At 47.2% G+C, this 12,074-nt stretch overlaps 1 protein-coding gene across 1 annotated transcript in view; it reads left to right on the forward strand.

Moving 5' to 3' along the window:
* The window catches only part of LOC131295000 (aryl hydrocarbon receptor nuclear translocator homolog), a 198,439-nt gene that overhangs the window by 54,875 nt on the left and 131,490 nt on the right, over window positions 1–12,074 (forward strand). The window contains exon 3 of the mRNA XM_058323059.1: window positions 34–85. Within this exon, the coding sequence (XP_058179042.1) occupies window positions 81–85 (5 nt within the window). The 5' untranslated portion in view covers window positions 34–80. The remainder of the gene's footprint in view (window positions 1–33; window positions 86–12,074) is intronic.

Here is a 12,074-nt window from a genome sequence, read left to right on the forward strand (position 1 = left end):
ACTATATTCCTTTCTTTTTTTTCTTCGTTTCAGGTACGTTTAGGAACATTTATCCCAGACTTGAAAAAAGAGACGCAACGATGTGGTATGTTTATGTTTTGTTTATTTTCTTGTTTGATTTTCTCGTAACGTAACACTTTTCTATTATTTTTAAGAGTTCTATTTTATCTTACGCTCCGTATTTTGACATACGTAGTATCTACTTTTTATAGCCATGGGACCTAACCAACGCCGGAAGTTCTACGGTTAATATGGCTTCCAAAAATAGACCATAATCAGTAGTGTTCGATGGAAATATATTTTGTCACGTGTAACTTCCTATTCACTTTATTTTTACCTGGATCATCCAATACCAATTTAGATACCTTCTCACCGAGGAAATGGTGAATAATTAATGGTACCAAAAATATCCTATATCTAAATAGATGCATTGTGTAGGTGTGTCCCAGAGGAAGCTTTCTTCGGAGGAACAACTTAAGTAAGCAGCCGTTTCCAAAAATAACTCGAAAGTTACGACACTCACGCTCAACTTTTCTACACAAGCCTTAAGCATAGCGGAACGCCGAGTGATAAAATGATCATGCCAACAGTGTTGCAAATTTATTTATTTACATTGTAACGAAAGCGTCCCCGGAGGGTTGGTTATTTTTGCTCTTCTCGGGAGCATGTAAAGGAGGCAGGTTGTTCAACTGGGTTGCCCAGAGGGGGGTGATTTAGAACGTTGTTTCGTTCCTGAAATAGTGTGGGGCAATGTGAGACACAATGAGAGAAGCGATACGGAAACAGGTTGCAGCTGGTACGCGATACGATAAGGAATGAACGATGGTGTATCGTTCGCAATGCTTCTAATTGTATTAAATACTTTAACGCTGTCACCAGTGCATCCTGTACACACTTTTCTCCAGGTGATTTGCTGAGAAGCAAAACGGAATATGAGACTTCCAAACACCGTTCCAAAGGGGTGAGTTAATTCAACTAACCAACGTGCGCCAGTAATTATGGTTCAGCAAAATTTTTGGTGTATTTGTGTTTGCCATTATTTTTTCCGTTCCGGATCCTGCACTTCCAAAATGAGGCGCCTCAAGAAGTTATTCCATATTCTTAACGAAAACACTCTCGCTACACCACCGTTTGGGGGCCGTTCTTGTCCGGGCGGCTCTTGCCTGGTGTGCTTGTGCTCGTCCTGCGAAATGATATCTTGTCACCAAAGGGGTAGTTGGTTCATGGTGCGCGCCTGGGAGGAAAATCGTCTCGAGACAGAAGCCTGCCACTGCTTGTTCACCCAACCCGACACGCTCCCCAAAGGCAGCCGGCATTATGAGGCAATGAAGAGTAATTATGTATGCATATGAGGCAAATTTTGCGCCCCACAAATGAAGCCATTTAATATTCAAAATGTTCACGGGCCAGAAATAGTGCACGTTCCGAGCACGGCCCGGGAACGCTTGTCTTCCGAAGCTCATTGATGAGTTTGCCACCGCTGGGAAAACAGCGAGGACCGGGGCGAAGGAACGTCCGGGGTGTGTGTGTGTGTATGTGTGTGGTATCAATTTGGTACGTTCAGTTCGCAAGGGAAGACTTAACCGGGGACGTCGTCGCGCTGCCTGATTATGACCTGATTTGAATCAGCAGAGCAAGCAGGAGCAAACATTCGAAACAATTCTCCACGCAATGAGGAGAGCGAACCCTTCGTCTTCGTTGACATCGTCGCACAAATGACTTCTTCCACTCGCTCCTCCTTAAAATACCTCCCTTTTCAGTTTCCCTCGGCGAATAATTAGCCCAGTATGTGTGGCGTTCCGGTATGTGTCGAGATCCTTATTTGAACGGGCGTTGTTTCGGTCCCGCAGGAACATCCTTTGAACGGGCTGCTCTCGCAACGGAGCGGCAGGTGGATGATTTGTTCATCCAGGCTAATTTCCGCTCGATTCTGCTTGGCTTTCGCGTGCCCGTTCGTTTACCTTCCGCAAGGATGAGTTCCGCTAGTATTTGTCTTCAAGATGTACATCGATACGTAGCCTCCCCTGTGTCCCGCTTTGTCGTTTTGCTTTGCAAAGGGGAACACACCGAAAGTTTTAACATCCTTCCCTCTCGTTTCCTAGTATTTGGAGAGTTAAACGTGGGGGAATTCTTAACTTCTTCAACATAAAACATAACAGCAATGTCTCTTTCGACGTGAACATCATCATCATTATCATCCTTACTATCAGTGCTTGTAGTTAGAAGTTTCTTAATCATTTGCAGACTGTTGGTCGAATCCGACGTTCAAATGAAGCAATCAGATGCTAAAGAGATGAGATTATAACCACAAATTGTTTTCTTCTTTGTGAACTTATCATTTTGATTTTCAATTTCCTTCTTTATGGGTATATTTTTATGTCATTACTTTTACTTTGAAAACGGAGTCAACTGTTTCAAACTCGTAAGTAATCTTTCTCCATTCGTTATGGAAACTCAAAATTGTGTTTTGTACAATTTTGTATCATTGGTTTATGCATTGCGTTGAACAACAAGCTTCTGGCCTTCGGGTCTAATTTCGCAATCAAAACTCCGTTTCGTCTCGTTTTACACTGCCCGATGTTGCTGCAAACTGATGATGGGAGTTGTTTTTTTTCGGTTTCCCCCGCTCCAGGCTCTCAACATTCCCGACCGCAGATCGGGAACATAAATTCAACATAATTTGAATAATTCGGGTGCAACACCACCGCGAGCGGGAAGAGAAGGGCACTGGTAGCCTTCGGACAAGCAAGCAACTGAAAACAAATCCCGATTGCAAAGGGGAAACCAACCGGAGTGTGCAGATCTAACAAGGCAGAAGCGGATCGGCGGTGGTAATCGGATTGCTTCGACGAATCGATTAAGAACCTTGTTTTCACATTCCACGGTGTGGTGGTGGGGGGTATGCACGGTAAGGTAGGATCACAAGTTTGGTGTTTTGAGGTCTGCATACTTGAAAGTCCTACCCAAAACGCCGGCGCCAACACTGCGCCCGGTCGAGTTTTCCTTCCACCTTATCCTCCTACGACTCTTCTAATCCAGTAATTTGTATCGGAGCTACCGAAAAGTGGTACCCTCTGATGTAAAACAAAGCGTTTCAGAGGATGAAATATTTGGGTTTTCTTTTTATCGCTTGTGTGGAACACCTCGAAGGGCGGGAAATGCGTGCCGCGCGGTACCAAAGAGGATTCCCAAAGTCATGCTCACCCAGCACGGGGTAAACATGTGCCAAAACGGTTCAGAAATCGGGCCGAAGATCGCAAGACCGCAGCCTTCGATCGGATGGTTTATTGCGCTCGGCACGAACAGTTCTCAGCGGATCCGCGGGAATCGTGCTGCGTTGCCCGTTCTTGAGATGGGATCTCCCACCCCACCCAGTGCCCCACGCGATAATGTGAAGTGACCTTGCCGAGAGCGATGAATTTGTTGAAAAATGCGAAAGAGAACAGGATCAAACCCGAGAGGGAAATGTTTTATGTTTCATGTATTTGAGGTTGTTGTTTGCATAGTGTGAGTGCCCAGCATGCGTGCCCCTCTTCCTCCAACCCCCTACGCACGTGGTGGCGTGGGGTTAAATCGGTTCGGGATTTTCATGCTAGCAACCCCCCTCGGGAGCATAAGGGCGACACATGCTGGGCGCTATGGGCTCTCGTAACTCTGGTCCAATTGAAATCCGCCTTTCATCGGAACTCCCGCACGCACGCACGAACGGCCGCCGGTGCGTGTGCATGCTGCATTCGAGACGGCCGACACAATGACACACAACAATGCATCCGGCGCACTCGAGAGTACAATACCGTCGTCTGCACGGCGACGACACGACTTCGATTGCATATTTTTGCCCGACCGCGCGAGAAAGCGAGACCGGAAGAGAGACGCAAGTGAGAGACCGCGATTGGCAGCCCACCCTCCCCTCCCCCCCTCCGCATCCATCCCGCCCGAAATGCAATGATGCACACACCGCGCGCAGCAAACAATGCAACGAAATTTATGGGCCCAAAATTAAACCCGCGCGCGCAATCCCGTTTCTCTTTCCCTCGTGCGCGCTCCACTGCTGCACGCTACCATATTGGGAGCACGTCCTCAGGTGGTGAATGGCGGGAACACAGACACGCACAGGGGAAAGGAGGCACGGAGAACGGGGCGCCACTGATGAAGACGAGAATTTAATTTACCCAATCACAAGTTATTGTAATTTTAATGCAAGTGATTTCGTGTGCGAAAAGGGGCGTGCTTTTCGAGGGGAGAGTTTTCCACCCGCGTCTGTATCTCGTCCTGTGATTTCATTTATGTGCGTGTGTGTGTGTGTGTGTGTGTTTTTTTTTTCGTTGGCTCCACGGGGATTGCACTTTTGGGAATGCAATTTCGAACCGATGGTGTCGAAACTTTCATGCACAAATTTGATGCCGATTCGATTGGGAAGGGCTTCGTCGTAGTTGTGCTTCGGCTGGTGTACGTTGAAAGGACCCTCATCATTGGCAAACTTCCGACTCCACTTTCCCTCCTCCCCCCTCCTGCTTCCTCGAGGGGAAAACCGATCCCGTGGGGAGTATGGGGCATAATTTGCGCAAGCGAATTGAAACATCATGTCATTATGTTGATGTAAAATGTCCTCCTCGCGAGACCCGTCCCGAAGTGTGTGTGTGTGTGTGAGAAGGGATACTTTAAGGAGGGCTGGTGGGGGGAGGAATGGTAAATCGACATCACCAAGCGTGTTGTTGTGTGTGCCTTTGTTGATGGAAAACGGTGGCGCTCTACAAGCTGGTGGCGTTGGTGCCACATGACAATGCCCTGCGGTCAGCAAAGCGTGTGCACGTTTGTGTCTACCCTTTACCCCCACCCCGTCAACCCTCCCTCCCAACGTTTCGTTTGCGGACGCGTGCGACATTCAAGAGCGCAGCGCAAACACATTCCGGGCACCACCTTTTTCCGCATATGTTGCATCCTTGCCAGAAAAGAACGCGTAGAGGGCGGGGAGGTATTTACATACGCGGGGAAAAGGGAGAGAGGGGAAAGGACTCACGGCGGCTCGCACGGTCAAGCAGCTAAACTGGGGGGAAAATAGGCGGAAAACAACAAGTACGAATCGGTAGTGCAAGTGCCTAAAATAATAAGCGATGATTACGTTGATTACCATTGTATGTAAACCATCGACTCACTGGACGTGTGTATTGTGTATGTGTGTATTTGCGTGTGTGTGAATGAATGTGTGCTAGTTCCAGGCCCTATAGAACGTGGTCACTAGCATCGACCACAGGATTGATGTCACATAACGGGAACGAGATCCTCGCCGAGGTGCACAATTTTCCGCACCCGATTGGCATTCATGTTGTGGCTGTGTACGTGTGTGTGTATGTGTGTGCCTGGCTAAATGTATGCTTGAACACACCGCATGCCCTCAATTAATTTTACAGCGCCCATTATAATTTTATCATTGTTTTCTTTTACCATATACAGCGCGCTTCCAGTTTTACCGACATTCGTCGATTGAGATCTAATGATTTATCTACTTGTCTTTTTTACTTTTATTGTCTACTTTTTTAATGTTAGTACTGCTGGATTTTACTACTTTTTTTATCTTATTGCTAAATCACTTTCAGTTTCCTCAGTTTCGATGTCGAAATCAGTTTGCTTTTCAAATTCCAACAATTTTCCTTTTCTTTAACATTCATTTCGCTGAAAATGGTACGCCACTGTCCGGAGGGCATTTTTCGCCACGCCATTGGGAAACTTCGATCGTGTTGCCCACGGTACAGCTACCAATGTACTTTTAATAACTATAATATGCCACGTAAATCGGGCGTCCAGAACGGGTCATTCGCATCCGTCGGCCTCTCTTAGGGTCGGTCATCACACACACAAGTGGAAGGTGTCTGCCAGGAATCGTTACCTTTCGCAAAGGGGTTCTTTTTTTTGGGTTTTCTTTGGTTGATACCGACAATTGATTCTGCTTAAAACGTTCCACCGTATTAAAGGATGAATCAACGAGGGAATGGCAAACGGACCGGGGATGTGTTGCGTCGAGCGACGGATGGATAAACAGACAAGCGGAAATTTAATGATAGCTATATGATGGAGGTTTGACAACGAAGCGCCATGTTTTCTCCCTCTCGAAGGAGGCGAATACGAGCGATTGCGTTGGGAATAGTTGTTACCTGATGCGCCTCGTCCGGGGCGGGATAGGAAGGATATGGGGAGAGGAAGCGGGGGGCGTTTAGTGTGCGACCCTATATGATCGCTGCTGACGAATCGCCGCTGAGGCCGTGGACGACGACGACGGGACGTTGTTACATGTCCCGAAATGCAAATGTCTATTTATTTGAGCTACATTCTGAAGCGATGCACGCTGTGTGTAGTGTTCCCAAACCTAGTGTTTGTGTACGGGTCTATGTGTGTGCAGAACTAACAGACCCCCCTATAAGCATACACACACACTGGTGCACACGTGTGGGGCGGAAAGAAGGTGGTGGAGGTGAATATGCAAATAAGCGGGATATTCAATTATTGGATTTCTATGTAAATATTTCAATTTGGAATAATTATTATATGCAAATTAGGTGGGACTTTCCACGCCCGTCCACATCGGACTGACTGGCTGGACCTCTATCTCTTCTTTCCCCTCTGGTTAGGACAACTACCACCCGTCCACATGCCTCGTTCTCCCCCCCCCACCCTGCGCCGCCATTTCGCGGACAAGGATGCAAAAAAGAAGTAAACTCAATTCCCAAACCGGCGCGGGAAGGTGAGAAAGTGGTGGCTTTCTGTTTTTCTCTTCTAGCTTTTTTTTTATTCCCTTTGCCCATTGCACCTCGGACCTCGGGTGGTGTGCAGCGTAGCCCCGTATGTCACCGACATGTGCACATGTTCGCAATTGGCTGCCCTTTTGCCGTTTGGAAGCAGGTGACATATGGTTTGAAGCGCTGACCATTAGTGTGTGTCCGCGCTATCAAAGTTGCATTACACAAAAACCGTCACCCCTTTCTCGACCACAGCGGAGGGTTGATCTACCGCCATGTGCGTGTGTGTGTGTTTATGTGAACTAGATTTTTAGCGCGCGAACGGCGTGGAGGGAAGTTTTTAATTTGATGAGCCACAATAACATGCAAATCAAATTATCGACCGCGCAATCAAGCCGGGTGTTACACATAACAGCGCAGTCAACCCTACACCTACACACCCTGTACCTACTACTCCCTGCTCGACACCACTCGGGACTATGCACCACGAAGAGGCAGCTAAGCCTATTTGAACATTTTATTACCTTTCCCACTTAAAATGGAAAATCCGAACGGAAGGAGCCGATGGTTTTAAAACCCGCCGAAGAGAGTAGTGTGTCGTCTTTGTGATACATACAACGCGTAATCCCCACCAAAAGGGTGCCCGAGCACTGCTGACAGCGCACCGGCAAGTGTTGTGTGTCGATTGAAAATCCATGTCAACAAACATGGCGTCCCGGAGGCCCCCAATGTGGGACAAAGGCTTGCTAGGTGAAAAGGGAAGGCATCGATTTTATGGCATTTTATTTTTATTACTTACTAACTATTTTGGGTCCCCGCTTGGTGATGACCCGCTTTAAACTGATTCGTCTTTGGTTTTTGTCACCGTGAAGTGAAAGACCCTGCGAACCTTTCTTTCTGGTCGCGTTCGTTGAAGTGTGTTCTATTTCTCCAGCTCCTTCAACCCCAACTTCGTTGCCTAGTTTTATGGTCATACGCAAGCAAAACGGGGGAAAAAATAGACTTTTCGGTGATTCCGACGCGAGAAGAAAGCAGCAAAGGGGTGTCGGTTTCGGGATTGCTATGAAAATTAATAGTCGTGACTAATCATCGGCGCATTTTTATTAGTGTGTTTGCTCGCTGCTTGTCCTCGCTGGTGGGTGGGAAAGTTAGTGGAGGAAAGGAGAGGAGGTGGTTCCTTCCCGCCGAACTGGGTTTTGGGGATGGGGACATGGTGGGCCCTTCCGCCGACAACGCATTCCCGCCGTGTCTCAATTGTAGGGAAATTACACTTCAACTGTTAACGCGGGCGAGCGGTCGGTCTGCCTTGGGGTGGTGTGGGTGTTGTGAGTCTGTACGTTTACGCACCCCCTGGTTCGCGTATGTGTCTGTGTGTGTGTGTGTGTGTATATATATATGTAGTACACCAAACCAAAACCTATCATCATTGCTCGGAAACTCATGAATAACCATGATTCATCCAAATGGGCACCCGAAAGCTCGTACCGGTTCGGAATACTAATTCTCCTACACCATCACCACCACCAACACCCCTCCCTCTGTTCCGGCGAAATCCCGACGGTATCACCTGTGAGGGCGTCGTCCGGCGGTGTCCTAACGCACTCCTTTCCACGAAAACTCGCAGGAATATGGAAAAATAAGCAAGCAAGATGACGCGCCCAGACTGACGGTAGTAAATGTTGCCAATGAACGCACTGTTGCGAAGGTTAGAGATAGAGAGAGAGAGATAGAGAGAGATAGAGAGAAATCTAAACAAACGGATTCCGCTCGCTCTTTGATTGTAGAACCAACCGCTCGAGTGAATGTAGCCAAGTAAATTAGAATCGTTACGCACAACAGTCGGAAAAACCTGACGAATGTTGGGCTAAAGTGTTTTCCCTTCGAAACGTAATTGGCCCAATATTGTAAATGGCCCTTTCGATGCATCGTTGTGCATCGGGGTCACATCCGAATCCATCCGTTCCCCCCGTTGATGGCCCTTCAATTGTTTTATGCCAACTGTTGGTTGGCATCCGCGCAATCGAGTTGAGGACGTGTTTGTAAATAAATGCCGCTCGCTCCCGTCAACGCACACATTTCCTCACGCGAATGTTGGATGCCGCAAATGGGATGGAAATGGGTTGAAAAGGCTCGCAATCGAGGGCGCGCAATCCCTTTCGACAATAGGGACAATATGACCAATCTCACATCTCTCTTGAGCTCCCGGGGACGGTCAGCGGCGGCCATGTTTGTAAAATGGGGGGATTTCGATTGCTGTAACATACTGGTATTGAAGTCCAGAATTTTGGAGAGGACGCAATTTCACAGACGAAACGAAAATGTTCGATCATTTGACGCAGCTCGTTCAGGAAATTGTTTTCTACCAGCACAACTATCCATGCATCTGTGTGTGTGTGTATTTGTGTAAGGGAAATCAGACAGAAACGATCACTTGCCTCCTCCTGCTCCTTCAAACCCACCTTTTCGTCAAACTCACGCACATCAAAATCTGACGCAAAAGGGCAACGGGTTTTCTAGGCTTCTCGCTTCGGATGATTTGAAATTCAAATACCAAATTGTAAAATACCTTCAATGCAAGCGTGGGTGTTAAGCGGGGGGAACAGTGGTGGTGGTAGGCGGTGTATGCGTGATTTTTGTACCTACAGGATACGGGAAAGAAAGAGAGCTGACGAGTGATTGCTGCACGCCCGGCGATCATCGGGAGATGAGCAACAAATGGAAATAAAAGTTAACTCCAAAAAAGAAAAAAAAAACTAAAAAGAGGAAAAATACTTTTTATTGCCAATATGTGACATGCATAAGTAAGTGCACTTCCCCCCCCCCACCGGCGGTAGCTACATATTTTTCATTACGCCCCAAAACCGCGCGCCCATCGCCCATTTTATGTTTCATTTTGTTTTCGACTGGACGCGAACGAACGGGGACGCATGGTCGCTGATGAGCGGTTCGTTCCTTCTGGGTTTATTCGAGTATTTACCTTTTTCTACACCCCGCTCGAAAGGGGATTTCAACACCCCCGTTCCTTCTGGGTTTGTTCGAGTATTTACCTTTTTCTAAACTCTGTTTCCAAAGGGGAATCCAACGCGATATGGCGCGCAAATCTATTTTGGTTCGTCATGCTTTTTATTGAGGCTAACGCTAAGCGTTTGAACTAACTGGATGTAAATGGCCTAAAAGCCTCAATCAGTATGTGTCCTATTTTTATCGTATTCTTTAGCAGACGATAGGTAACTTGTGAACGAAAAAGTAATGGGGGTGATACAGGATTTGTGAAATGATAATATTTCTATACGACGCCTTTTTAATTTTTGGACTAATTTGTAAGAAGAAACTAACTCCAAAATTATGTTGTTATCAGATTTTTCGTCAGAAATTCTTGTTGTGATCTTGGATCTTTTTCACACATTTAGAAATTTAACAAGTTCTAAAACCAATTCAACATACCTCTCAGAAGTGCTGTTTGTTTCAGCATCTTTAAAAAAAAGAGCTAATAGTTCAGAAACGACGACAAACGTTAATTTCATTAGGAAAAAGTGTCGAATTTGTTTCCAAAGTTGTTAACAAATCTGTTAGATCAAGTGCGCCATCCACTGCCGGCAGTTAGAAGACAAGAAGCTGACAAGACATTCAAGATCCACATTACGTGGAGTGCGTTAAACGAAGTGAAGTGTGAAAAAAATCAACGTTTCACTTATCTCGAACACTTGTCGCTTGCCGGTCCTCGTGTTTCCTTTTTTGGATGGCAATTGTTTACGATGCTAATTTATGACCCTTCTGCCACCGCACCGAGCCGAGAATCAACTGAAATCTGACAAAGTGTACCACTAGTGTTGGTTTTCGGGGGCCCTCGCTTCCGCAGTTATCCTATTTTCCTCTTCGCTTCTAATGTGCATGGTGCGTACATAAACGATGGAGATCGCATAGCGCGCGTAGTAGGCGGAGGGACATTAAATGTTTGTTTTGTGTTTCATTTCATTCGACTTCGCCTCCTCCCTCCCGGCCGGAATGGGCCTCTTCGGGCCGAGGGAGGTTAGTTTTTATGGGTTCTTTGTTTTATTTTAAGTTTTTTCTTGCTGTTTGTCCCGATTTGTCGCGAAGAGTACTTTTTTTCGGAGATCGCTGTGCGTTTTATTTTGTGCTCAACTGTTTCGTCCCGTCATTTGGGAATGTATGGTTGTACTTGTGTTTAATTTTGGTTTTGTTGTTCAACCATTTTCTCGGTCAAACCCGTCCGGTTCGGTTCGAACTCCTACGCCACCGGAACATCTCGCGCCGCTTGATGTCGTTTTATTACGCATTCAGCCAACGTTGCGCCATCGTGTTTGAGTGCGCATTGTCGGCGGGCTCGCTGCGTCTCATATCGTGCGGCGGTGATCTTTATGCTACCGATGGCTCCCGTGCGCGCAGAAGCCGCAGAGCTCGTCAAAATCTCGACACCGGCCGATCGAATCTCGTGATGTGTCACTCGACGCCGGATCTCCACTGTCCCACCTCCCACTCCGCCTCCACGGTCGCCAGTTATCCTGTTTTCGATGGTAGTTAAATCCTACGGTAATATTCAAATGGGCACTGCCTGGTTTGAAGGTGGAATTTCAATTAACCGCACACGGACCGATCCGTCAGTGGGTTGTTTGCTTCATTTTCATGCGTCTTTACGAGTTACGATCTCGCGCTTCCGTCGATCTGGAGAAAGCACCGAATCCTCCACGAACATGGTGACGATAACCCGGATTTTGGAAGGCAGTCGACAGATGAAGCGTTTCTAATGAAATATTCGTTGGAAGTGGCAATTCGCCACGGTTTATAAAAGTCCCCCTCTCCCCTTTGCCAGTCATAACGACCAATCTTCTCGCATACCCGACTGTGGTCTGCGGCGTAGTTCTCCGATACATTTCCCAAATCGGACGATTTTTCGCCCCACGTCGTCGTACAATTCACAACCACAACCAGCTTCTAATGAAACAATCAACTAATTACACATTCATTAGGGTTTGCTTTCACCACCGACATCATCCGAGCGCCAACTCCAAATGGGTCAGCCAGCACCCTCTCGGCATGGAAATCGGCTCCGTTAAGAACCTTCTTCTCTTTCCCTCTCTCCCTCGCACTGTCGAAGGCACAGTCCCATTTCTTAATCTTTCCCTGGCGCCATAGCTCTCCCTCCCGCTTTTCGGGTACCGAAATCATCCGGTAAACGTAAAGTTTATCGTAATAGGAAATATATTCAATTACAAATTGAAGCTAATTTCATTTGGCCGTTTCAAACGGGCGGCGGTCCCAAGAGGACCGGGTCGGCATCACGCCGCCACCACACACACACATACTCGGCCTGCCTGCAAA

This window comes from Anopheles ziemanni, chromosome 2 (assembly GCF_943734765.1).
Source record: "Anopheles ziemanni chromosome 2, idAnoZiCoDA_A2_x.2, whole genome shotgun sequence".
Lineage (NCBI taxonomy): Eukaryota > Metazoa > Arthropoda > Insecta > Diptera > Culicidae > Anopheles > Anopheles ziemanni.